At 44.0% G+C, this 28,000-nt stretch overlaps 3 protein-coding genes across 4 annotated transcripts in view; 1 reads left to right on the top strand and 2 right to left on the bottom strand.

Annotated features, from left to right (window-relative positions):
* Positions 1-8,372: 8,372 nt before the first annotated feature.
* Positions 8,373-9,629, bottom strand: LOC119443714 (polyhomeotic-like protein 2). The gene has a single exon (XM_037708450.1). The coding sequence runs from the start codon at positions 9,627-9,629 to the stop codon at positions 8,373-8,375; it is 1,257 nt and encodes a 418-aa protein (XP_037564378.1).
* A 1,461-nt stretch (positions 9,630-11,090) lies between these two features.
* Positions 11,091-27,999, top strand: LOC125946235 (uncharacterized). The gene is made up of 3 exons (XM_049668831.1): positions 11,091-11,644; positions 21,055-21,129; positions 27,007-27,999. Exons 1-3 carry the CDS (start codon positions 11,191-11,193, stop codon positions 27,081-27,083), a joined length of 606 nt encoding a protein of 201 aa, XP_049524788.1. The 5' UTR covers positions 11,091-11,190; the 3' UTR covers positions 27,084-27,999.
* LOC119464525 (GPI ethanolamine phosphate transferase 1-like) overlaps positions 21,400-28,000 on the bottom strand; it is a 52,775-nt gene continuing 46,174 nt past the window's right edge. Inside the window, exons 23-25 of one of the 2 annotated variants that reach the window (XM_037725543.2) lie at positions 25,374-25,449; positions 23,653-23,769; positions 21,400-23,375 (exon numbers count right to left, since the gene is read on the bottom strand). In XM_037725543.2, coding sequence (XP_037581471.1) covers positions 23,196-23,375; positions 23,653-23,769; positions 25,374-25,449 — 373 coding nt within the window. In that variant the 3' untranslated portion in view covers positions 21,400-23,195. Of the gene's footprint in view, positions 23,376-23,652; positions 23,770-25,373; positions 25,450-25,630; positions 25,654-28,000 lie in introns of those variants that run through there. The other variant, XM_049668810.1, reaches the window with a different exon arrangement.

Below are 28,000 nucleotides of genomic sequence, written 5' to 3'. Positions count from 1 at the left end.
ATTTACAAATTCTAGCAGTGGAGTTCGCAAGGCGGATGCACTTGGAACGAATTCTCGGGATGACACCAGTTTCGAGATATCAACTCCCGAACTTTTCGGAGAAATGCATTGGCGTTCCAGTTAGTTTCTTAACAAAATGTCGCTTTCTGCATTGAAGCACAAACTTAACTGGAATGCCAATGCATTTTTCTGCAAAGTTCGAGAATTATTATCTCGAAACTGGTGTCAACCTGAGAAATAATTTTAAGTGGATACGCCTTGCGAACTCCCCAGCTACAATTTTTAAATTGTAATATGAACCATCAGGTAATTAGTTAAAAACTTAATTAGTGAATTTTTCTTAATCATTCGATTATGCATTTAAATTTCTTGATCAAGTAATGTCCGCCTCATCGAGTAGACCAGCTCATGAACTAGAATTAGGATATCTGCCACAAGCAACCTTAAATAAATTTTGAAAGTGTCCGCTGAAACACCCTGTATATATATATATATATATATATATATATATATATAAGGGTGTTTCAGCGACCACTTTCAAAAATTCTTAAAGGTTGCTTGTGGCAGATAGCACAATTTTAGTTCATGAGCTGGTCTACTCGAAGAGGCGGACATTACTTGCGCAAGAAAATGAAATGCATAATCGAATAATTAACAAAAAATTACTAATTAAGTTTCTAACTAATTACCTGATCGCCCATATTGCAATTTACAAATTCTAGCAGTGGAGTTCGCAAGGCGGATGCACTTGGAACGAATTCTCGGGATGACACCAGTTTCGAGATATCAACTCCCGAACTTTTCGGAGAAATGCATTGGCGTTGCAGTTAGTTTCTTAACAAAACGTCGCTTTATGCATTGAAGCACAAAGTTAACTGGCAGTTCACTTTGCAGCCATATCATCATCATATCCATTACCATTTGTCATAAAACTACAGAAAGCCCATAGGTTTTGCCATGAATTGAAAAATTTTTTTGTTATGTGATATGTATGTGACATAGTGTACTGTATACCCCATTTCGTTTTATACCTGCCGTTCTTATGTACTATCGACCAAAAAAGTTTACGGACCAAGGGATCTGACAAAAAGCTGAATATCTTGGCAGTCTCAAAACGCCAGCCTGGTATTCCCATTTCCAGCCTCTACTGGTATATACGAACAACATTGTGATGTGAGGTTTTACTGGCTACTTTTAAAGGCTGCTCGGATATTTAGCGTTTTCTGAGATCCCAGGGTCCGTAAACTTTTTTGGTCGATAGTACGCCAACATGTTGCTTGAGATGTTTTTTTTTTATTTTTATTTTTTTCCTTTTCTTTTTCCTCCACTTATACGTTAGTTTTACCTATTTTCACTATATTACTTACTGCCGATACACTGTTACCTATTAATATCGTTATTTACTTATATCTGTATTATTATTTATCATTTTTGCAATTGTACTCATTCAGCTACCGTTCTTGCCATTGTAACTTTTATGTTAACCATGAACAGGAGGTCCCAATTCAGTTTTTACTATGGGACCTCCTTCTGTATACCTCTATCTGCAAAAGCTTTTTGTGAAGTAATAAAAATTTGATTGATTGATTTATATACTATATATCAGTGAAGCGTTGACAGGATCCTACAGTAACAAAACAGGTCAAAGAATGGAAGCACGTAGGAAAAATACCAGGAGCAGTGCGGTAATACCTGTTTTCCTGTTTTTGTTCGTGCCACATCAATCAATTAATTGCGCTTAAATCATTAATAAAAAATTGAGAGTTACAATTGGTCCACGCAAGGCACTACTGGTAAAATCAACTCCAGATCTTGTCGAATGAGTGCCGCAGTGCTACAGCTGACCTGCCGAGGTGGGGCCGAGCCCCTCCTTAGAATTTGGAGGTGAGGCCACCCCCCCCCCCCCCCCTCTATAAGCACGGGGTTCAGGCCAGTGTTGTACACGTTCCTCTAACACAGGAACGAAAGCTCGTTCCTCGTTCCTTCGCAATCTTGGAACGCGTTCCCGTTACAAGTTACTTTAATGAGAGAGGAACGCGTTCCAGTTACACTTCTAACATTGGAACATGTCGTTACATTAATGTTACATTTGATTTTTTAAATTAAAATGTGGTGTCGGATAATCCTGCGGCGAAATAAAGCGAGAAATTTAAAAATGACATCGAACTACGTGGAAAATATACGAATTTGAACATCGCCGGGTGGCAGATTATCTGGGGATAAAAAGAATCTAAAGAAACGCTCCTAGACGAATTTTTTTCTTCAGGCAGCATCGGACATACTCCAGACATGTCTAACTGCAACTTCACAACATTACAAGTGCAACACATATGGCACTTTCCACTTCGGTCTTCAAATGCGCAGTCAGGATACTGCGCTTCAGATCTGCACATAGAAAGTTACTCACATGCACCAATATCCTCCTGAGACCCGAACACAACGACAACGGGACATAATCGCTCTTGTAGGCGATCTTATTGTCTACTGTTATGTCATGAACTTGAAAAACAATTTTTTAAATTTGAATACTACGGATAGATGCCAGAAGCTCCGTCTCCATGTACGTGAAAAAAAAAATGAATATCTCCATCATTTCCTCATGTTAGCTGTGGGTGGGAAAAACTGCATTTGATTGTTTAAACGCTGAGATGAAGATGAAGCTACGTGTAGTACATTGCCATGTTGCTGCCGCGTCCGGTATTTTCACGCAATCTCGGTGACTTCGAAACACGCCTCGAAGTCTTTCGGCCGTTTGGGACGACACAGAGGTCTAGACCAATTTATTGTCAAATTTCTCGCAAGCGGATGACAAGAATATGCATAAACCACTTCTTTACAGTTACATATGCACCGCATTTCATACCAAGAGTGAATATTTTGCGTAATCACTTCCGAGTGAGAGAGAGAGAGAGAAACATTTATTTAGACCATCGGGGTGATCTTGAGGACGAGTGGGTGGTGTCCTAATTCCAGGACTCCACTGGCCATGGCTGCTCGACGTACTGAATTTCGAAAAAAGTTGAAGGCAATGTTCAATGTATTGTACAAGGGGTCTCAGGAGGACATAATTACATTTCTTGCCCAAGAAACCGCATCAAAAGGAACAATACATAGGCGTTTAATGAATGCTGATTCAATATTGCAGTATGAATGGAAAAAGAAATCTGCAGAAAAGATATTCGCAATTTAGTAAAGACTCTTGTTTGAACTCGGCAAGAGTCACATCTTGATGTTAGTGTCCGACAGGCCGACATGGAGGAAAGAAACTATAGGAGGGAGCGTCACGTAACAGTCTTGAAGTCTGGTCATAAAAAATGTAACGGAGAACTCGCGAAAAAAAAAAAAAAATGTCCCATAGTCACGTGACAGGCAAGCGGTAGTTCCGTGCGCCTCACGCGGTCGCCCATCCGCCCTGCATGATGTGCTGCGTACGTGCGTGCGTCTATTCAATGCCGTGGAACCTGTACAGAAGGAACGCCGTTCCCTCTGCCGTTCCTTCGTAAACCTAACAAGTTACCGTTACAGTTCCACCGACCCTTAACGGAATGGTGGCGTTCCTCCGTTCCTCCCAAAAGGAACTAGTTCCAGGAACGCCGTTCCGCACAACACTGGTAAAGACTAGAGGGTCATTATGAAAATGTGTCTTTTTCTGTCGTAACTGCCTTCACTACTCGATAGGCTCCTGGTTCTTCAGTTTAACAGAAAAAAAGATGAACAGAAAGAAAGGAATAGAAAAACGAAAAGTACCATTAAAGATGTGCGATACGAATTGCCCAAACGGTGAAAACAGTAAATGACTTATTACTCGTCTCTGACTGCGGAAGGTTGTGGCTTGTGTGGAGATTTGATGCGGCAGGATTTTGGTGTTTCACAGTCCTTGCCCATCTCCGCACAGTGCTGACGTCAACACAAGCATCCCCGTAAACTGCAGTCAGACGGCGATGAATGTTGATCGGCGCACAACCTTCCACAGTGAGAAATTCAATTACGGCCCGCTGTTTCAACCAGACGTCACCACTGGATGCCATGGATTGATCGATTACTCTGGAACGAGAAGAGATAAGAAGGTGAGGCAAGTGAGATTCTATAGCTTAAACGTCAGTACATTAATAATAAAGAGTTCAAAATGTTTGCAGTACTATTGACAAAGTAGTGGGCTTGGAGGCATTACTTTTTGAATCGCCCTCGTACTTATACACCCAAGACTTAACCACTGAGAGTTCCCTTCACCACATCCCTCACTTCAGAAGAGTGGAATTTTGGGCTAATTGGTCATGCATATTTGAGCACGGTGAAGCGCGAAAGACGGGACAATGCGAGGCGAGCGCTTGACCCGTGTGTCTCGCCTCGCATTGTCCCGTCCTTCGCGCTTCACCGCACTAAAATATTTCTCACTTCTACGCGAGCATGCCGTCCTGTAAGGCAGGCTTAGGCGGGTACTCTTTTAACCCCCTGCACGGGCCCTCCACATCTGCAGCTCTTATTCTACTAACCCTCCCACCTGCCCCCACTGTGTGGGGTACCACAATGGGCCGCGCGTCATTTCGTAATGTCCTGTCATCCGGCCCCATTACACCCAACTACCCCAATCACAGCTGCGAACGCTGGAGCTGTGCCAGGAAAACGCCCTGGTATACCCTAGAATAAGCGTGTTGTACCCCTATCGACAAATAAACTGTTTATCATCATCATCAGTATCAACTAGAATCTTAATCTCAACTATTCTAAAACCTCAAGAATGTCAAAATCAACCATACGCGCGATACTTAACGAAACGAGTACTGCGGAATTAAGTAGATGAAGTTTCTCAGGAAAATTAGCATATGTTTTTGTCGACTGTTTGGCTGTCGCAATGCCATCTGCTAAAGTTTTCTGGTTAGCATTAGCATAGACCCATCGCGGTGGCCGCATTCCGATGGGGGTGGACAACAAAACGACCATGTACAAAGGTTTATGCGCGCGATAAAGAAACCCACAGATAAGCAATCCAGGAGCACTCTCAACCTCGCGTCGGATAGACTAGTAAAGAAACAATTCTCGATAGGCCTCACAGAGAAGGAGGTAACCAAAAACCTAGCGTACACATACCTCCCCCTCACCCACAGTTCGGACCACCGGGGCGAGGAAATCGCTTACGAAGGCCATCCGGCGCCAGATCTGGACAAGCCATTTGAGACGTCTGAAATCAGACACGTCCTGTACAACCTTAAGGACACATCGGCGCCGGGGCTGGACGGAGTCACGAATAAGCTCCTCAGGAACCTGGATGACAGGGCCATCGAAACGCTTACAGACGAGATCAACCGGGTATGGAATTCCGGCCAAGTCCCAGAAGAAGGGCGCACCAGCCAAAGTAGTACTAGCCGGGTAAGCCCCCGCACATAGACAATTTGAGGCCCATCTCTCTTACGTCCTGCATCGCCAAGATCGCGGAACACGCGATCCAGAACAGAATCATTGCACACATTGAGAGCAGGGAACTCTTTAGGCACAACCTAGTCGGTTTCAGACAGTCCCTGTCAACACAGGACGCTATACTTCTTCTCAAGGGGGTTATTTTTGATAATGAGACCAGCGACGTAAGGGGAATCCTCGCACTGGACCTCGCCTAAGCTTTCGACAGGGTCAAACACAGGCACATACTGCGCGAAATGTCTGCCCTTAACCTGGGAAGGAACTTTCACGACTTCGCAAGGTCCTTCCTGACGAACAGCAAGGTACACATCAGGCTAGGAACGCTTTCGGGAGGTCCATACGAGGTAGGAAACCGTGGCACCCCGCAGGGCTCGGTCCTCTCCCCGCTACTGTTCAACATAGCCATGCACAGGCTTTCCGCTCGCCTCGCCAAGATCCCGAACGTGGGACACGCCATTTACGCGGATGACATTTCGATCTGTGTGCCGGCAGGATCAATTGCCACGATTGAACAATCACTACAGAACGCGCTAGAAACCATCGAGGCACGGTGCCTCCGGCACGGTACTTGATCTTTCCCCGTCCAAATCGGAACTCTTGCTGTACAGACAATCTAGGCAGGGAGTCAGAAACCTCGAGCCTCTGGAAAGTCTCCTGATAGTTATCAAAGCCAGAAACGGGCAACCAATACCGAGGGTAGTCTCGTTCAAAATTTTAGGTCTGCTCATCGACGCCAAGGGTTGCAACGCGACGGCTGGCAATAAACTCTCTGGTCAGGCTGGAAACGTCATCAGAATGATCATAATGGTCATCCGGATCTGCAACCGAAGAAGCGGGCTAAAGGAGGACAATCTTCTCAAAGCTTTCCAGGCCTTTTTCCTAAGCCACATTACCTATATAACCCCCTACCTTAATTGGAGCAGGGCGGAGAAGGCCAAATTAGACACGCTTTTAAGAACGGGCCTCAAACGTGCGCTGGGACTTGCTCAGTCCACGAGCACGGAACGACTAATGAAGCTATAGGGCTCCATAACACGATAGACGAAATTATAGAAGCCCACTCGGCGGCACAGGTTTATAGACTAAGGGCAGGAGTCAGAATACTAGACGAGGCGGGAATTAGGCCCAGGCACGACCCGGAGGATAGAGTCTGTCTACCTAAACACGTTAGTTCCCTAATCAAGGTAGAACCGATTCCATGCAACATTCACCCAGTACACAACGAGGGTAGGAGATGCGCGAGAGCTCAGGCAATCCTCAAACAGATCACTCGACAGGGACTAGACAGTACACGCTCTATTCGTAGACGCCGCTAGATACGACAGCGGAGACGCGTTCACCCTTCGTATCTATAGTGGACGCGAAAGGCAATCTGGTTAATGCGGCCTCTGTGCGCATACTGCGAGAAATTTCTGCCCTTAACCTGGGAAGGAACTTGCACGACTTCACAAGGTCCTTCCTGACGAACCGCAAGGCACACATCAGGCTAGGAACGGTTTCGGGAGGTCCATACGAAAGGTCACGAAAACATATTTTCACATTTCGTGGTTCCCGGCCAACCTGGGGGACTCGGTCCAACCGAATGGCTGCAACCCCAACGAACGGGCTCACCGGCTGGCGCGCAATTTCACGACCCGCGCTACCGTCAACGGCCGTCCTCGTAACAAGGCTTGCATCCAGAAAGACCCATTGTGCACCTTTCACGAAATCGTCTCACACTACCACTTGGAAAGGAGGTGGTTCTCTCCTCCTCACCCAAAACAAAACAAACCACAAGCTGTGCTAGCACGCTCAGGGGCGCGATCTTGTACGCGTTCCAAAATGGAACGGAGGCGTTCCGTTCCATCGAGCCGCACACGATTGGTCAATTTCAACCGCGACGTTCAAATTGACCAATCGTGTGCGGCTCGATGGAACGGAACGCCTCCATTCCATTTTGGAACGCGTACAAGATCGCGCCCCAGAATGCTACAAACCTCCACGTACCCCACTCCGCGATCCCTTAGCAGGATAGAGCCAGACTCCCCGCAGTCGTGCCCCAAATGCGGAGCCGATTCATGCTCTTTTGATCACATGCTCTGGCTGTGCCCAGCCATAGAAAACTCTACACTTGCCACAAAGGAATTCCTCAGAAGCGACAACCACCAGATCCAGCTCCAGGCAGTCCAGAGGGCCCACGACATCGCAACGGGACTTCGCCTCCCGGTGCCATCGTGGGCGTAGCCACCGACTGGACCCCCTTCGGCTCCCCCTGGCCACAGTTTCTCAGCACCAAATAAAGTTCTTGTCCCCGTCAGTCGAAAATATATAAAATATTGATTCGTGTGGTTTGACGTTCCAAAGCACACATTAGGGCTTATGAGAAACGCCGTACTTTGACTCTCTCCCCCCCCCCCCCCCCTCGGAGTTATTTGACGCGCACCTAAATACAAGTACAACGGCGTTCTTGGATTTCACTCCCCATCGAAATGGAGCCGTCGCTTCCTGGAGTCGAGCCTGCTACCTAACTACTGATTCACCACGGCGACTAAACAAGCATAAAGGCAAGGACGGCATAGAGGCAAATAACTGTGTTTTAACCCTAATGTAGCATTACTATCCTTCGCCCCTCTCGCTTATGAAACGCACGTATCAATTAAGAGAGACAGGTGGATTCCCTTTTGCCTTCCGTAGCTTTCTTTTCTACAGGCTTCATAGAGACAGAACAAACCACGGTGTACAACGCAAAAAAGAAAATAGTTTATTTAGCACAATAAATGTTGCGGCACTGTCTTGGAACCGTTATTTCAGTAAGTTATCACGTCTCAAGGTTGCACGAGGGTTTGTTAAACGTGATGGTCGCACCACGCACCACTAGTGCACGGCCCGTGCGATGCTGAATCTAAATAAATCCAGTTCAAGAACCACGCGCTTAATTATGGCACACGACCCCGGACAATATACCAAGGCCACCGTGGTCACTGCGCCAGATTACTGCGAAGTGACCGTATGGCGTCCAATATCTTTAATGCCGGACCCAGAGGGAGATTCATGATGGCGTGCAGGTGGCGCAAATCCAACAGAAGCAAGGCTTCGCCGTCCACATCCTGTTCACGGAACACCCCGGCGAATTTCTGGCATCCCGGTATCCCACAGACGTAGTCCACCACGTCGTCGACCGTCCAGCTTCTCAGATCCTCTACCGGCAGTGCCGATGGCTCCAGCAGCTTGTCACTATCATTGCGCCGGTCCGGCGCCGCTGCAGTCGACGGTGCTGAAGCGGCCACTTTTTCCAACACGTCTCCGCAATCCCTTGCTTCAGACGCCGAGTTCGGAGATACGTTCAGAGCCGGGCCTGCATCCGAAGCCGTGGTTGGTGACGAGGAGATGTTCGGCATCGTATCGCCATCCCGAGGAGCAGCAAGTTGGCGTTTGCAGGTGCACACCACGGTCGGGGCCGGGTCGTGCTTCGGGCTCAACACACACGGCACCAATATCAGCGGCGGTAGTGCCTCACTTGGGGCCAGCTCGTGTTCGAAGCTCGACTTACCGGCCGCAGCTAATGCAGCCGCCGCATCCCGATGCGCAGCGTGGTCGACGACAGCCAGCGCATCATTCGGGCTGTCAAACGGCAGATTGGGAACCGCCAGAGAAACCCGCGGCGACACTGCCAGTCCGAGCCGCACGTCAGGGGTAGCTTGTGCGGACTCCCGAGAGCCTTGTTGATTTACACCGATCGAGAATGCTTCGCTCGACTCCTGCACGACGTGTCCGGCAACGACGTGCGTCGTCACACCTGGTTGAGGCGATAGTTCAGCTACGTGGTCGACCAGTTCCGGCTGGCTCCATGGTGTCACCCGAGGCATAGCGGCGACCCAGCGCTCCAGCATTGAGCGTGTAAAGAAGCGAGGGCCACATCGCCGTCGGGGACGCCGGCTTCGTGTTGTTTCGCGGGTTCTGACGCTCACCGTCGTCGGCGTTTCGTGGCGATTGGCGTTTCGAGTGTTGTACTGATGGCTGGGCATCGCGCGTCCTTTTCGCAGCAGCACACAGTCCAACACAATGGAAACGTTCTCTTCTTTCTTTGTTGAAGTGAGCCCAGCAGCGGTAGGGTTTACGGCGCTGACCACCAGGATGAACAATTTACCGAAGATGCTGTCACTGTCGCGTGGTGGCGCGCGGAGGTTATTGTTTCGAATGTAACTGGGTTTCGGTTTTGTAATAAACTGCTCCATCATGGAGTGGGAACGGTTCGCGTACATTCTCTTGTTGTCTCATTTTAATCGATCGATCGATCGATTGGTTGGTTGATTGATTGATTGAATGATTTATTTATTCATTGGTTGGTGCACCCTGAGCTCATATACGAGGTTCGCTAATAGTTAGCGGATGTTTAGGCACTAAAAAATGCTGTTCTAAGCGGCTATAAGAGGCTCTAAAACTTCAAGTGCACTTCCCCACTTCGTTGAAAAGTGGTTCATGGCCCCTTTAATGCTGTTGAGTATAGAGGTGTGCGAAAAGCAATTTTTCGAGGCCGAATCGTATGCGAATCGAATAGCGCCCGAAGCGAATAAAAAATTTTTTTTAAATTGCAATAGTTCCCGAATAACGAGCAGCTGTTATCACCATTAATATAAAACGATCTCCATGTCCTAGTATATTCACAGCGTTATCAAGTGTCTTTGATTACTCTGCACGTTATAATGTGTTATTTACAAAAAGTTCAAATGGAGCATTAGCAGCAAATGAGCAATTTATTCGCATGCTCAGAACTCATTTGTGAGTGTAAATGACAGCGATTTGGCCGAGAAAGTCTGCCTCCCTAAGTGACGTACTAAGTAATATCTAGTCTTTTATAATAAGAATAATTTACTACTAATAATTTATGTCTATGCAATGGTTACCGGGATGAAATTGATCCTAATGTTATGTTTGATCACGCACAGTTAGCAATTTTTTACGTGAGTTGTTGGTTTGAAATATTGGAAATATTCGAAAACTATTAAAAAATATTCCTATTTTCCAATAGCGATTACACGATTCGAAGGCCGCATGGAATTGGGCAATTTTCAATTCATTATTCCAAGGTCTCGAATATTCGCACACCCACACAGTTGAGTGGCCCTTGCGATGTTGCATTCAGCTCGAGCACACTGGTAAATTTTATTCCTCCATTAAATTTTATTTTATAAAAGCTCAAAAAAAAAAAAAACGCACCGGGACCTCGTCCGTTTAATTTAGCGCGAGGGGAACGCCAGCCAATCTTTGTGACACTAATACCACGTCATAGGCAAAGCAGTGTTAACTGCGGCGTTGTCTTGATGGGGAAATCAATGCAGCATTTGGCGCCTATACAGTATATGCCTTAAAGGACAGCTTTAGAGCCTCTTATAGCCGCTTAGAACAGCGTTTTTTAGTGCCTAAACATCCGCACTCTAGTAGCGAACCTCGTATAGGAGCTCAGGGTGCATCAATCAATAAATCAATCAATCAATCAATCAATCAATCAGTCAGTCAGTCAATCAATCAACTAAAATGAGACAACAAGAGAATGTATGCGCACAGTTACCACTCCATGATCGAGCACTTTATTACAAAACCGAAACCCACTTACACTCGAAACAATAACCTCCGCGCGCGACCACGTGACAGTGACATCATTTTCAGCAAATTGTTCATCCGGGTGGTTAGCGCCATAACCCTACCGCTGTTGCGCTCACTTTAACAAAGAAACGACAAGGGAACGTTGTGATTGTGTAGGACTGCTTGCTGCGTGCTGGTAGATAACGAAACGCGATGGCACGTCATCCCTACAACACCCGCCACGCCAATCGCCATGAAACCCCGACGACGGTGAGCGCAGTGTACCGCGGAACAACGCGACGCCGGCGTCCCCGACGGCGAAGTGGCCCTCGCTTGGTGACTCGCGCAATCCTCGAACGCTATGTCGCCGCCATGCCTCGGGTGAGACCATGGGGTATGCCGGAACTGTTCGACCACGTACCCGAACTGGCGCCCCAGGCCGGCGCTTTGACGCACGTCATCGACGGATACGTCGTGCTAGAATCGAACGAACCGTTCCCGATCGTGGTTGAACGAAGCTCTCCGGAGTTCGGACAAGCTACCCCTCATGTGCGGCCCGGACTGGTGGTTCCGAATTTTCGTCCGCCATCCGACAGCACGAATGATGCACCGGCTGCCGTCGACCACGTTCCGAATCGGGATGCGGCAGCTGCGTTAGCTCCTGCCGGTAAGTCGAGCTTCGAACACGAGTTGTCCCCAAGTGAGGCACTACCGCCGCCGATATTGATGCCGTGTGTCACGAGTAGGGTTGGTAATATCGATGAACGATTAATAGATTAAAGGTATCTCGCAAAACGATTAATCTTCATCGATGTCCACCTTTCATTCAATCGACTTAATCGATTAGACCTGTTCGATTAATCGTTTTCGAGAGTTTGACAGGAGTAGCGCGAAAATTTTGAAATCGTGCTGGAATGGTGGCGCACGCGAGCAGTGACTACGGCTGTGGTAGAGCGACTGTCGACTGTTTTTCCGAGTCCCGAGTGACGCGGAGGCGAGCACTTCCATTTTTTTCCCCGACACCCCGCACGACTCCACGCCGCCCGAAGCCGGAGGCTTGAAATACCCTCGCAGTTCAAGGCATACTATAGTAACCCAGTCGTTTATCGTCGTCTCACACCCAGTCCACTAAAGACGGGGTACAGCATTCGCCCGGCTTAGGAGCATGTATTTGACATGCTAATAAAATTCATGTCGACTCAAGCAAATCTGTAGATTCCGAGGGACTATCATGGCATGCTGGTTGTGTAGCCATTAAAAAATGGTGTCGGTTTCATTCAAAACTTCCCAGCCAATTGACATTCCTTCGCTCTGCAGAAAAGAGCATTTGGTTTAAAATCCTGAAACAGTAATTATCCTCTCCCCTGTGCACATTGCAATTTCTTGAATATTTTGTTTGGACTTCACCGTTCACTGTTGCCATTTCTTCTTATTTCTTGTTTAACTGTACTGTGCAATGATTAACTGTTGCCATTTATCTTGTTTAATGTGCTACGTGCCATTTTATAACATGTATCGTTTATATTTCAAGGGCCACTAGTAACAACTGTAGTCTTTTTACAAATTAAATATTATTCTTTATCAAACTTTAAACACCTGCATTTCTAACTTAGTTCCACCTCTCAAACATTTAAATAGGGTGCTACAAAAGTAGATAACTGTTTCAACCTTTTTAATGTGCCCGATTAATTTCGATTAATTAATCGATGAAAAACCCTGCATCGAAAGTGATTAATCGATTAAAGGCTAAAATGATGAATGATTAATCGTAAAGCGAATAAACGAAATTAATCGAGCATCCCTAGTCACGTGCCCGAAGCACGACCCGGTAGATTTCTTGTTGGCGTTCCGTAATTCTCCTCGCGGTACGTCGGACAGACTTTCTCGCGCCTGCGGCGCTCGTGCTCAGTTAGTCATGTCGGATTATACCTTTCTCGCGCCGCTACCTTCCAAGTAACATAACTGATAACATCGACTGCTCTCCTGGAGCAGTATTTTTGCTCGTGCCAGGCTTTTAGTACGCTGCTCTCCGTAACGTTTCAAAACATTTCAACTCAAAGGGACCATTACAGAATGCTTTTGAAAAGTCACGGAGAGCAGCATACGAAAAGTCTGCAACGAGCGAAGATAATGCTCCAGGAGAGCAGGCCCAGCCCCTACTGCTGCCTCGGAAAAATTATTGATGTTATTTCGAGGTATAAGTATGTTCGCGCGACGGTTTGAAGGACTGCGCGCACGGGGAATATCTAGCGCCAGGAGTAATTCGGCTCGGGCGAGCGCGTTACGTCGTTCGTTGCTAGACATTGCAGCGTGCCCTGGGGTCCATATGATTTCGACGCTCCGATTGCACTCTTCATTTGGTATGTTTGCTGTTGTCATCGTGTAATTTGTTGCGCTTGATCTGTCGGCATGCCTCCTGAGAGTCGGTAAATATGAGTGATTAGGGCAGCTTTTCTGGTTCTGTTGGCTGTGAAAACGCACCACTTGAGCAATTGCTTGCAGTTTTATATCCGCTGTGTTGAGTAGGGCGGATATGTTCTCTGTCGAAGCAACTACGAATGTTGTTGAGATTCAGACGAAGAAATGGAGCTGGGCAGGTCACATATCACAACGCGCAGAACACATATAACCAGTGAGAATGGATCGTCGTGCTGTTTTTTACAGATTGTGTCAATTCGTGACGAAGTTGGGCTAAAGAATGGGCTTAAAGTTAAGCTATGCGTAGTGTTTCTTTCCTTGTCGAAAAGGAGGCTGGTGGTGTAGGGGGAAGGCGAAATATCGAAGGCTACTTTTAGATAGGGTTGGGTAACTATTCGATTACCCTTTCGATTCATCGATCAATCCTTTAACAGTGATCACTTTTTTTTAATATATCGAGATTAATCCGTTGATCTAACACGATTAAAATCAAGCAAGTGTCGCCACCGATGTCAACGCTTCAATTGTTTAACCCTGTGATTCCCAAAGAAAATTCTACAACAAAGAAAATTAAAATAATTTGTTCACCCTCCGCAAATTACGCCGAAAGACGGCCTTCCCCCGTGGTGTTATACATCGGTCACCTCAAACAGAGCAACGAGGCTCCACCGACGTGACCGTCAAGTCCTAGTGGGACTACCGTCCCTGAGGGTCACCGTGTTGTGTATACAGATGTGGCTTGCTCGCGTGGAGGACCCGTCGCTTTCGTGAAACCATCTCACCCTGCAATTCGATCTTTTCAAAACATAAAAATGAACATCCTGTATATGTGAACGAGAGAGAAGGAAAACAGAGGGGCTCAATTTTTGTTAATCGTGACCAATTAAAACCGACAGACAATGAAGCCAAGGACATCATCGGGGAAATTAGCTGTGGTTGAAATATAAACGTAGAAAATAATAAAGAAAATGAACATGTTTATATATAGCAGCTAGACATACACAGATAAAAAAATTTACAATTAAATTAAGTTAAAAAAAATTTACAATTAAATTAAGTTATGGGGTGTTAAGTGCCAAAACCACCATCTGATTATCAGGCACGCCGTAGTGGGGGACTCCGGATTAATTTGGACCACCTGGGGTTCTTTACCGTGCACCTAAAGCTAAGTACACGGAAAAAGTAAACAGTCGAAGCGCATTCCAAAGCACCACAGAATAGTTTATGCACATCAACAGCAGCGCTTCTTTTTTTGCAAGGTGCGTGGGCCAATTGTGGTGAGTTCGATACCGTGTGCAGACCCGTGGCGATTTCGTTTGCTTAATTACAATGCTTAGTAATGTTTTATGGTACTCTTGGTGCGCATTAACCATTTTGTGATGCTAATGAATGCATTAGGCTAATCCCGGACTCAGTGCAGTTAGTGTTAAATACCGACTCGCACCCTTATATCTCTCTCCCTTATAGGCGGTATGAGCAGCTTCTCAATCCTTCTTCTTCGCTTAGTGCAGTCTATGACTTCTCTGATACAGGCAGAAGTTCTTGGCCGTTAATTTCTGTCTGATATACATGGTGTTTAACTCGACTTTAGCCAAACTTTAAAAATATGCAAATGCCACGTACCTGGTTAGAACCAAGGTAAGGTTGTTTGCCGCCGCTTGGAGATACTCAAGACTATTTTTTGCATACAGCCTCATTAGATAATTAGTCCTAATTAATAATCAACTTCTCAATTATTTTAGTTAGATGAAAAGTGTCAATGAGAAGATTGTAGAGCAACATGACAAAAAGTATCGGTTACTTCTTTTCTATAATGTATACAAGTCTGCTTTAGAATGAGTTCTCAGGTTTCCTTCTTTCTTTTTCACTCAGATGCGAGTTGTTTTCTGTATTCCTGCGCGTTATAGGTGTAATCCTGATTGACAATAATATACAGCTACCGAATAATGTAAACACGACAGGGCATAACAACCTCAGCAGTCCTGTGCATTCTTACAGTGAGAGCGATGACAATAGGAACCGCCACTGCCTTATTCCCCCGTAGTGCTGGTGTGGAACCATTCATTTGGGAAACTGAGACGCTCTTTGTGATCACTGAAGTAAGCTTTCAATGACTCGCCCTGTGGCATCATGGTCCCTCGCTAGTAAGCATCACGAAGTCTAGGCACGACCCGACATTGAACATGATATGCGGGCAGTCTTCGCTTCTTCGATCCGATGTGCTTAAAGCACTCTCACCGCAGCGGCATGTCTATAGTTCAGCGTTTGTTAACGCCAAATGACACATGTCCCGCCCTTTGCGCTGTTGTCTTCAAAGGTCTAGCTCTAAGCGCGTCGCTTTTTTCGCAGCTTTGTACATCTCTCTTCCCCAATGTTGAATGTGTAACGGCTACAGTCTATAACGGCTACAAGGTATAACAGAAAGATGAGTTTCTAGTGATACATACAAACTTGGCGCCAAATTCAAAAATATTTTCATTCGCAAGTACTCTTTGCCATTGGCCGGCTGCTTTCGCTAATATGTCCAGCATCAGGATTAGATCAGGACGTGATTCAAAAGTAAGAACTACAACGTTTTTAGACTCGCTTTCTTCTGGCCATGGCGATGCGATGCGTCCCGCCTATACTAAACTATGCAGTATACTATATCACTAGAATAATGACCACGTAGACACTGGACATCATCCGCTCGTTACGAAAATGTTACGACCACCATCATTAGTCGTGTCGCGTAACGCGCACAAAGCAAGGCAAGCATATAAGAAGGTCGAATAAGCGTAGGCTTCTTATTATATTATTGCACGATACAGATGCCAGCCAAATAAAGTAAAAAGGAAAATGCGATGGCCACGGGACTGACGAGACTCGAACAGAAGCGCCACTCGGTCTGCCTCTCTGTTCATCGATGAGCCCTCGGCGAGGATTGTGCGCAACGAGACATCTCTGCAAATAAGATCATTAATCCGAGAAAGCGAAGGCGGTTACCACTTGAGCGGGCACCACACGCGCCACCATTCCCAAGAAAACAGGATGAACGGTTCCGAGATAGCCTCTCTTACTTTATCGGCACCCTTCGAGAGCAGCTGCCCGGGCCGAACTGGGGCTCGAAGTCATCGCACGACCGACAGTTCGGCGCCGTGCTGCTGCTTGTAATGCGGTCTGATGAATCCCAGCTAACTGATTCGCGCTAGCTGATTCCAACTTACGCCTGCAAATTTCCTTACTTCATCACCCCACCTAGTTTTCTGCCATCTTCGACTGTGCTTCCCTTCGCTTGGCACTCATTCTGTAACTCTAATGGTCCACCGGTTATGTACCCTATGCATTACGTGGCCTGCCCAGCTCCATTTCTTTCTCTTAATGTCAACTATAATATCGGCTATTCCCGTTTGCTCTCATCCACACTGTTCTCTTCTTGTTTCTTCACGTTACGCCTAACATTCTTCGTTCCATTGCTTTTCGTGCGGTCCTTAACTTGTTCTCGAGCTTCTTTGTTAACCTAGAAGTTTCTGCCCCATATGTTAGCACCGGTAGAATGCAATGATTGTACACGTTTCTTTACAACTACAGTGGTAAGCTCGCAGTCAGGATTTGGCAATGCCTGCCGTATGCACTCCAACCCAATTTTATTCTTCTGTAAATTTCCTTCTCATGATCAGGGTCCCCTGTGAGTAATTGACCTAGATAAACGTACTCCTTGACAGACTCTAGAGGCTGACTGGCGATCCTGAATTCTTGTTCTCTTGCCAGGCCAGTGGCGCACCGACGGGGGGGGGGGGGGGGGGGGGTTGCAACCCCCCCCCCCCCTTTTGTTTAACCCCTTTTCTTTCCTTGCGCCTTTGAGTACTGCAACTAAGATGTAAGACGCGCAATCGTCTGCACACTCGCGAACTTGCGCAAAAACGAATTTTTTGACAATTTCCCAGGAAGAAATTGAAATTAGTGCTGTTTAGATGGTATTGGCAAACTAAGGCAAACTGTCAACCCCCCCCCCCCCCCCCCCTGGCAGTGATCCTGGGTGCGCTACTGTGCCAGGCTATTCAACATTATCTTTGTCTTCCGCATATACCTCACATATCGCACTTTATATATATATATATATATATATATATATATATATATATATATATACCACCACTATATTTTTAACGTTTGGTTCAAATTACGTGACACACCCGGTATGTCCCTTGGCGACACGCGCACACAGCTGCAGCTCACGGTACACTAAAGTGGCTTCACCGCACTATAAGAACTACTGCGGCGCTGCACGCTTTACAGGTGATAGGATTAGGTGGTACGTGAAACCTTCAGTGAGTGTCATCCTTTTCATTTGGCGTATCATATTAATACAGGAGGTCGCGAAGTGAAAAACTGTCAGAGCGACCTGCTAATAAACATTAAGTACGGTTAAGTACAAATTTTGGCAAATAGTATCCGTGCACCGGAACATTACAGATAGTATTAACTCAATATTAACGGCACATTAAAGAGAAACGCTAAATCAGTTTAGAGTGATAAAGTGTTCCTTACCAGTCTTTAACGAAAAGTACACTTTTCGTTAATTTAGCGGCGATAGTCTGTTATTGGAAGAGAAAACGAAGGCCAAAGTTTTTTCTTTTTTTTTCTTTTTATATATTTTTTGAAATATCGCACTGAAATTCAGCGCCGGTACGTTAGTGTCACGTACGTCCCAGATATCAAAGTACTTTTTTTTCGTATTTGGGCTGTTCTGGGCAGTAAAAGTTCTCGGAACGCCTTCTTCCCGTAGCGAGGCTACTCACTCTGTTCGCCAAAGTAAACAACGTTCGCGAGAGAAACGCCACCCAACCACTTCAGAACTGGATAGCGGTGTGCAGGCGCCACGGCTACTTCTGTTGTGCATCCACGACGATGACCGCGACTATTGGGAATTCAAGGTCGGTGAGAGCACAGGGAGAATATTCGTCGCCCTTGGCTGATACAGACACGGAATGGTAGAGCAACGAGATGGAAATGAGAATGCGTTTAGAAAATTCTAAAACATTTGCTATAATCAATGCGCGTGATTCTCGGCGGTTTCCAGACTCCGGCCGCTAAGAGCGCCGTGAAGTGTTCTACGTACTGGAGCCGCTCATCGCAACTCTTTACTACTGTAAAGCCTTTTCATGGCGGCTGTGCCGCTCATGTGGGATAAGCCCACACACCAGCCTTTTCTTTGTGCATTTTTCTGAAGTCTCATTTCAATTAGTGGCTCCAGTCAAGATCTGGAACCCAGTGGCTTCTTGGCCGCTAGCTCAGGCCGATCGTTTTGACTTCCTTCAAATATATATATATATATATATATATATATATATATATATATATATATATATATATATATTATATCTGAGGCGTTTGAGCGGCTGCTTATCGCGTTGGCAGATGTGTATAGGCTGCGCATTGCAAGCCTTGCGATATATGATTCACTGCTGAAGGTGTATTTACTCACCGAAGTGTACTGCTAGGTGAGCTGAGCTGTAACGTATCTGTATATAGCGTACTCACACGCTGATGAACCTAAGAGAATTTGACTTAGTAGAAGGGTGCCCAACTGTAGAAACGGCACTGCCCTTTTGAAAACAGTCACAAACGTAGCCATAACACAGTAGGACGTCGCCGCGCAGGCGACGCAGGCAGAACAAATATGGAATACAGATATGGGGTAGGAGGAAAAACATCAATGCCCGGCAGGCGAAATAGCGAGCAGCAGTTTTATTGTTGCCGTTTATCTTTGGCCGTGCTTCGCACTGAACTCCAGGCTTTCCTGCGCTCCTGAGCACTCGCAGCCCCCCCCCCCCCCCCACCCCCCTCACCTTTTCACCCCCTTCACCCCTTCCTTCTCTTTGGCCTGTTTGCCGCCGTTAGGCACCGGCCGCAACATGAGGAGTTAGTACTACGTTCTGCTAAAGCTGGTCGGAAGTAGGAAATGCAGGAAAAAAGCATAGGCGCAGTGCCAACTGCCGCGGGACGCAGGTTGGGCGATGTTAAATGGACGCGATAGAGAAACACTAAATCAGTTTAGACTGATACAGTATTCCCTCAAAAATATGTTTTCGTTATTGTAACGGTAATGGGTTGACTATTAGAAGATAAAAATAACGCTTAAAGTTTTATTTTTCTAATTTTGCGCCGGAAGCCAGCGCCGGTACGTCAGTGTGACGTCACGGATCTCAAAGTATATTTTTCGTATTTGTGCCGTTGTGATTCAGGAAAAGTACCTGAAACTAGGTGAGTTGACCCGCCGTGACTATGGCGTTGCGCTGCTAAGAAACAGCCGACGGGATCAAATTCCCGGCCATGGCCGGCCGCTTTCGATGGGGGCGAAATGCAAAGAAGCACAGGTGGTCAAAATTAATCCGAATTCCTCCTCTACGGCGTGTGTCATAATTAGATAGTGGTTTTTGGCACGAAAAACCCCAGATTTTTTTTCTTTTGTTTTTTAGCTTGGCGAGTTAATCCTGTGGCTTCTTTAGAATACAATATGGCCTCCATCTTTACTGATAAAGATTTACTGGGCCTGAGCAGACGCCTTCAAAATCTATGACGTCGCGGCAAGCTGGTATGGCAACTTCCAAGGCGGTGGAGCCGCCATGCAGTCTTTCGTTTCTGCGTCTTTGATGCAAAACCTCTGCCTCTGCAGACCAAGCCTCTGCTCACGGCACGAGTCGCTTCTCTTTGTTTTTTTTTTTTTTTTTTTGGTGTTGTAGAAGAACGATTTACTAATACAGCTAAAATTGTTGTTTTTTTTCTTTAGTGTCCCCCTTAATCTTGCGGACCAGCCGAATTTCTTACAAAGATGACTATTTCTCTGATCAGTCTTTGGGATTTTTCCACATCCGTCTTCTACATAACGCTGTTGTGCAATTTAACAAGTTGGAAGTAATGACAAAGGTAATCAATTACTTTTCAGGTCTAATTTTCCGGAGACTGCCGTGGTGTCTATGGTGTTTTCCTTTTGCACGAGGTCGTTGGTTCTATCAAACCATACAGAAAACGGGGAGGGGGGGGGGGGGGTCGAGGGAGGGTCGAACAAGACCATTTGCAAACCTGGATACCCCAGGTGCTGGGCTTCCTTGTATTTTTTATGTCCAGAACATACAACATACAAAAGTGAATCAATTTAGAGAGATATTATGTTTACACTTGCCCTTCACTGAAAAAAAAAAAAAAAAAAAACTTTTTTTGGGTGATTGCAACTAATCTGCAACTGCTAATAGGCACAAATTGGAATTCTTGGAGGTAAATGTAAAATGCTGGCGTGCCATACAACTTGAAATGTGTTATGATCGCAACTACCTGCCATTTCCATCCACGTACGTTATGCTGCTTTTCGGCACAATAAAAAAGATTTGCCGATGATTACGATACTCTCTAATGCGAAATTTGAGCGCAGCTCTATGTTTTTTCATTTGCATCATCAGTTGAATTTTAACAGTAATATTATTTGGTGCATTACATTCCTTATGTTATTATTTCTTGCTATGTTACATCTGAAACTTGCACATGTGCTGTGGAAGAGCGTTTTTATTTTTCAGAATATCATATTTGATTATTATTTTATACTGTATTCTTCAAATTGGAACATATTGTGCAATAGTATGGGTGAAAAAAGTTTGCAAGAATGTCTTTTTTTTTTTTCAGGAGGAGGATCGGAATCAGCTTTTATCGTCGAGCATCCTGAAGACAACGCCAATGGTAATGCAAGTGGTGCGATAGGTATGATTTTATTTTACAAATGGTGTTGGTTCTATACCCAATCTTACCACAGTGCTACAGCCATTTCCAATGAGACTCATTACGGTAAATACTACATACACCACTTGAGTACAATGGACTAGAGGCATCTTCCAGAAAGCAAATTTCCATATGCAAAACTCAATCACCAGCCAAGGGCATTAAAAACAACAAATGTGGATTTCATGTTGCATCCAACTCCCTTTAACAAGATTAGATATTACTTTTAGGTGCCAATGGAGAGGACACATGTGTGTAAAAAATGTTTATTTCAAAAAACGAGAGAGCAGCAGTTTAAGAACACTATCCACTTATAAACAATGTGCGTAGAGTTCTATTCATCATTGTAATGCTTTATTTTAACATTTTATTTATTCTATAGTTTGTGCGCTTCTAAGGTGTAAAGAGGGCAGTGTAAATATTAACACCATTTCCCAGTACAGTGGATTTGGCACCATACAAGTACATCACACAAACACTGCATTACTGATTCATACTTTGCATTGGATACACACAATTCAATTTGTTTGCAAACTTTGAACACATACCTTTGGCACGTTTCCATCAATACGTATTTAAACTGGAACGCTTATTATGACTCCTTCCTTTTAAGTCCCTTTACATAGATCTTTCACTTTATTTTTAAAGCTCAAACTTGCTCTCTTAGAGGCACTGGGAAAAGCTAAAGTTTAGCACAAAATCTCAAGCATTCAATTTCAGAAAAATATGGCGAATTTAATAAGCACACCAAACAGTAGAATCATTCACAGAATATTGCTACAGTTTAATAACACAGCCAATAATGCATTATTGGTGCAGAATACAAGGTCTTGAACTACTTTTTCAAAAATTTTAGCGCACAAGATGCTGTTATAAACATACTGTCTTCTCACTGAGGAATTACAAACAGTAACAAACATTGTGAACATATCTTTCACTTCTACAACAATTATTATGAAAATTAGGGGACTCCTTAAGCTTCAATATCATGCACAGTCTCATATTTTTTCCAATGAACAGGAAGATCTCATGTATACATTTAGTGGCCCATTAAAAACTAAAGTAGTCTTCTGTGGTGGTGCAGCTGCCATTAGCCCCTTGTATAATGTAGTGCATTTAAACTATTTAGTAAAACCCTTTAATACAATACAATGAGCACAAAACTGGTAGGATGGTGTGTGTCATTTGATGGACTACTGCGAAGTTTTGAATTAGTCTTTGCCAAAGGGGCATCTTGCTGCCAGGGCTTCACATCGTAATCAGTCATGAAGAGTTTTAGAGTGTTACAGCACTGCAATGAGTATCACCAACCTATCACAGTGCTCACCCACAACACAGTACAATCTCTTCTATGCCATATATCTTTACCATTCAATGCAGCAAATGACTTGCAACTAAGTGAAAAGAAGCACTAGCCACATAAATGAATGACAGAGGTGTTCTCTGGAACCAAAGCATTAAAATACTCAGACTAAGATGTATGATGGTGGGGCAAGTATCTGAAAAATGTACCAAACCTAATGAGACACCAATCCTAATGCAGAATCCATTAGATTGGTACAAAACAAGCCTTACAGTTTACGTCGTATGGCTCTGCAAAATTCATGGTAGATGTGAGTGACATAAAATGAGATCAAGAGAAACTGTGCTTTTTATTTTTTGTGTATCAAATTAGCCAAGACAGAAAATATATGCAGTAAACAAAGGTTCAAAAATAGCAGTCTTGCTCTCAGATGACGAGTGCACAATGTGAATGAATTTGCACTAAGGTTCATGAATGAATAAATAAAGGACTATATGGTCAACACTATTTACTATGTAATGCAATAAACACAGACAAAAAGAGACTTCACAGTGCAGGAGGCAGTTTAAGTAAATTAAAAAAGGTGTCGATAATTAGTTATCATGAAAAGTTGCAATTTCACCAATAAATATAATATACTACAGAGATTTAATACGGCTTTAAGGAATGTGAGGCGGCACTATCAAACTTCTTGGCCATAAGTGACAGAGCCAAAGTGCTTGTAAAATACTAAGCTTGGAATATGTCACAAAAGATGACGCTTTAACTCATGTCCAGAGCACTCCAGTGAGAATGTGGTCATAAACCAGGCAAGGCCATGAAACACTGCTGTGAAGATGATCATTCCCATGGCAAGCAGGTAATGGCTGATTGACATGCCAATGTCAAGCCAACTGCCACTGTCCTTGATGAGAAAAAAGAAGTGCTGAAAAAAAATATAGAGAATAAAAAGATGAAATGGTATGCTATTGCATAATACAAAGGACGCAATGCCAGTCTATTAAAAAGGTCTAAGTCTTATAAATAACAATGCCTTAGGCTATCACCGCAAGGCAACAAATGTTCACTTGGCAACAAGGCATACAGTGATAAAAACTAAACTAGAAAGCTTAAAATATATGCTACCAACAGTATTCCATTAAAAAGACAGACACACTATGTTGTTTGCAAAGAAGAAGTAAGAGCATAATGATAGTGCTTACCAATGCTGTGAAGTCTGACAAGACGACGACTAGAAGGAAAAGAGCCGTGTTCGATACCTTAATTGACTGTAGAAGGGCGCGAAATGCACAGCTCACTATAAGTAATGGGATCAAAACCTGTACAGAGGGGAGAAAAAAAAAACTGATTTAAGAATTGTTAAAGAAATAGGAACATGGCCAAATGAAAAATACTACATTTCCCTTCCTTGCCTCACTGTTTCCTCAGGAGCTTAATCAGAAAGGACTAAAGCAAATGTGGCTGCCTACGAAGGCACAATTTCAGGTTTTCTGCCCCTAGTATATGGAAATGGCAACCTAAAGATAGCAGCAAATATATAGGTCAAATCAACTGACATCCTTGCATTCCTTCATTTACTGCACAGCATGAGATAAACCAATAGAAAAATTTAATATCAAAACTCCTTACTTGATGAGCCTGGTGTCTATCACTTGCAAAACTGTTAAGTCAGCATGCATAGTATCGCTGTATAAATCTTTTTCATCATTCAGCATTTCCAGTTGTCATGCTCACTAAAGCAAATCCTTAATGTCTTTACAACATAAATGTAAAGTAGCCTCAAAGACTAACTAGTATACATTTCAAAGCAGTTTTAAGAACCAATCTTCACTATTTTATTGTGACATATTTTGTCATATGTCATGAGCTATAATCGGAAGTGGCAACCATATGAAATATATTTCCTACATTTTCTGAAAAGCATTGCCAGGCCTGGCATCACTGCGTCCATTTCACACTACGTGGTAACCTCGTTGTTACTATGGCAAAGTACTTACCATAGTGGTTACACTTGGAATGGCAACCAAGGAAAACATATTTAACAAGCATCTAACTAGCACTGTCATCTTGCGATGTAAAACAGACCCACAGATGTTGGACAACACTGCGCTGAAAATACGTTGGTGATGCATTCTAGTGGTTGCCACTTTAAGTCTGCTTAATACAACACAACTGGAGAGTTCAAGAGACTGAGAAACAGGAACATATGAGTTAAATGCTGTTATAACAAAGTGGAGTATAACAATATAACAAATATAAGTCCAGAGCAAAATTCCTCTACAAAACCCCAGCAACATGTTACCACATTTTAACAAAGCAAAGCTTTTCAAAAATCCTAAGTTACAGTTTGGTGTGTTTGGTGCTCAGTTTACATACATAAAATCACAATGCTTTGGCTTATTTGCAAACAAAATGGCACATGGTAGCTACATCTGTGACATGGTACGCACGGAATGTGACCAAAAATTGGATGGAGTGTCATGTGTAGCCTGCAATTTGTTACCTTTGTACATTGGCTATGCACCCCCCCCCCCCCCCCCCCCTGCTGTGCATGACAGGCCGTCAAGAAGTGTGAATAAACGAGCACGTCCAAACAAGTGGGCATCCAAAAAATTGGTTGCAAGCTATTCGCTTTTCACCAGTCACTCAGTGGTTGGGTGGACTGTAGTAGTGGTGCCTTAGCCTGCCTGTTTTAAACACGGCAACCTTAGTACAATATTGTGGTCAAGACCATGGCTATGTTTGGTGTAATGAAGTATTGGGTATGTTGAGAAATTGCGGTGCCCCATAAATTTCATTATTAGTGAGATGTTGCTGAACTATTTTGTATACCTTGCAGAAGTTTTGAAAACACACAGTACCAGTATAAAAGCACTGCTAGCACCACAATAATACTGCTTCTGAGAATGAAAATTTATAGAACCTTGATGAGCAAGATGGCAGCCATTGTGAATGGTCGAAACACTGTCATGAAACAGTAGAAGCTTGAGATGGAAAAGCTGTAACGAAAGAAATCTATGTGAAAGCAGTAATAAAAGCACCTTTTGTATCTGAAACTATTCTATCACTAAGATGCAATAATGCATTTTAAGTTAGATACAGAACACACCCTCAAACACAGCAAAGGAGATCAATTTGACATGAATATTACCAAGGAGCAGCAACATAAAAGGTACATACTGTTCATGTCCTGTTCATGGCATCTAAATATGTGCATTAAAAAAATTAACTTCTATGAGAAAAATCTCCGGTCAAAAATTTAACAGTATGGCACATTTAAACTCACAATAAAAAATTATCACTGGTTTTCTGCCTCGATTATGATGTATCAGCGAACCATTACAACCACAACAAAGGTGTATAAAAAAAGTAATGTTTCCATAGCCGCCATGACTTTATATTGAACAACACAATAAGAAACATTTACTAATTATAAATTGAAGTTTCTTCTACACGAGGCCACCAGTCGACACAATTACCACAGCATTCAAAGCATATAACAAATTACACTGATGAGCTCATGCAAATGCAGTTTAGAGAAGTTCAGAGGTCTGCTTTTTGACTTCATATTTTACAAAAAGCTGCAGTAACTTCATTCATGTACTCTCTCGACAACCAAATTACTTTCAAGGTGTCCTAGCGGCAAAACAAACATGCATCATATAATAGTGCTCAATAAGACTAAAGGTTCGAAAATTACTTGTTACATGGTCAAGTTTAAATCCACACATCACAAGTAATCCTTGCTTAAAAGTGAATTCAGTGTTTCGTGTCATATTTCTCACAACCGTACTCGAATATTAACTCATATAGCCCCCTTTATTGGATCACACAATCAAATGCACAAGGGGACAAAATGGCAGGTGACACAATGGCAGGTGACACACAAATGAGGAACCAAATATAGAAATTCTTTAGGTGGTAAACAATGACACTACACGTGGTTTCACATTTAATAATAAAGCTTGATAAATTCAGTGCTTTTTAATTCACTACTTCCAGATGACCTGCTTAAGCTTCCTGCAGGTGGTAACATGAGCCCTGTTATGTTGAGTGCATCAGCAACATACCAACTGTGCTGCTCCTTTTTTTCTCCAATTAGGTGTCCAATAAAGTCTTGATTCTTGTCTGTGACCTCTACAGGCTATACTCAGCCAATTATTTATTTCCTTAAGTGTGTACACCTCCTTTGATGAAAATTCAATGCCAGCTTTCAGTTTCAGCCTTGGGATCATGGCAAGGAGCACTCAAACTAAAGTGCAAAAGCACCTATAATACGAGAGGACAGCTCTATAATATCAAAGGTAGATATTGTATATACTCGTGTAAGAGCTTAAGAGCTGCACTTTTTTTCACGTAATCTTGACGAGGTGCGGCCTTTAGATGGGGGCGGGCCGGGCTGCCTTGGTCTAATTTTTCTGTCTGTGCATAATACTAGCGATAATTTTGTGCAAAAATTGTGAACGCTATTGTTTCCATACCGCATTTATTTGTTGACGCGTACACGCCACGCAGCTGGTGCTCATCTATCCTCACTGCTGTCACTGTCATCGCAGGTTGGGCTTGGCAGGACATTCCTATAAGCTCTTGGTTTCTGTACCCTCAATGGTATGACATGCCGGACGTGCAGTGACATGCTCCACACTGTGACATCAAAGCTTTTTGCAATGATGCCCGAAGACAGTGCAAGAATCCAAGAGAATGCACACAAGTTGCAGTGACATTTGCTTCAGTCATCTAGTCAGTGTCTTCAAATTCATTTTTGAACTTTTGTTTCGTTTCTTTTTTCACATATTGGGCTGCCAAGTTGGGGGTGCGAGAGTGCAGCCCTTAGTCAAGTATATACAGTATTACTAGTAGTCTCAAAAAGATATGGACACATTACTTGTTATGCCCTTTGTTCCACCACACGCAAAGGAAACCATCTTTATGGGAAATAAAGAAATGTTCAACCAACTTGTTTTCCTGTTTTAAAATTAAAAGCAGAGCACAGAAATTTCAGCAAGCCTTAATGTGCTGGAGTGTTCTGCAAGCTGAGCTATTGATCAGCAGCAATAAATGTGGTTCAGATAGTCAAAAGTAATTACCAACATCAATAACAGTACCTTAATCCTATATAGTAATAAACAATGTACTTTTACAGGCTCCCTTTGAGCTTCAGCCATTTGTTTCTTTTTGTTCTTTGTCTTGGTGTATAGCCACAGAAGTATTCAACAAGTGTAGGAGCATCACATGCACTATATTACATGACCTGTGCAGATCAAGGTGCTTCCGCATATCATCCTCAGCTCGCATGTGTTGACATCCATTTACCAAGCTCAATGAAAGTAGCTACGGTGCGCTAGCCATGTAGCCACGTAGCCATGTCACCACCCCACCTGGGTGGTGGTTCCTGGAGACCTAGCTTGAAATAGCATTCAACACATGCAGGAAGGCACCTTGATCCTCACATAACTCATACACGAGCTTATATGGACCCACATCTTCACATTTTATACTACACAACTGCCACTGATCCTAAAAGCCTGCTATTGTCAAGCTGATTAGGAA

The sequence above is a fragment of the Dermacentor silvarum genome, chromosome 1, assembly GCF_013339745.2.
Source record: "Dermacentor silvarum isolate Dsil-2018 chromosome 1, BIME_Dsil_1.4, whole genome shotgun sequence".
NCBI classification, from domain to species: domain Eukaryota; kingdom Metazoa; phylum Arthropoda; class Arachnida; order Ixodida; family Ixodidae; genus Dermacentor; species Dermacentor silvarum.
Note: the sequence above shows the minus strand (reverse complement) of the source record. Positions and strands in the feature narration are given on the sequence as shown.

Bases quoted from the DNA above. Each gene is read 5' to 3' on its own strand.
- LOC119443714 (XM_037708450.1), bottom strand. From the start codon at position 9,629: ATGGAGCAGTTTATTACAAAACCGAAACCCAGTTACATTCGAAACAAT.
- LOC125946235 (XM_049668831.1), top strand. From the start codon at position 11,191: ATGGCACGTCATCCCTACAACACCCGCCACGCCAATCGCCATGAAACC. The intron at 11,645-21,054 runs GTAAGTCGAGCT...TTTTTTTTTCAG, and splicing joins AGCTGCGTTAGCTCCTGCCG to GAGGAGGATCGGAATCAGCT. The intron at 21,130-27,006 runs GTATGATTTTAT...CTGTCATCGCAG, and splicing joins TAATGCAAGTGGTGCGATAG to GTTGGGCTTGGCAGGACATT.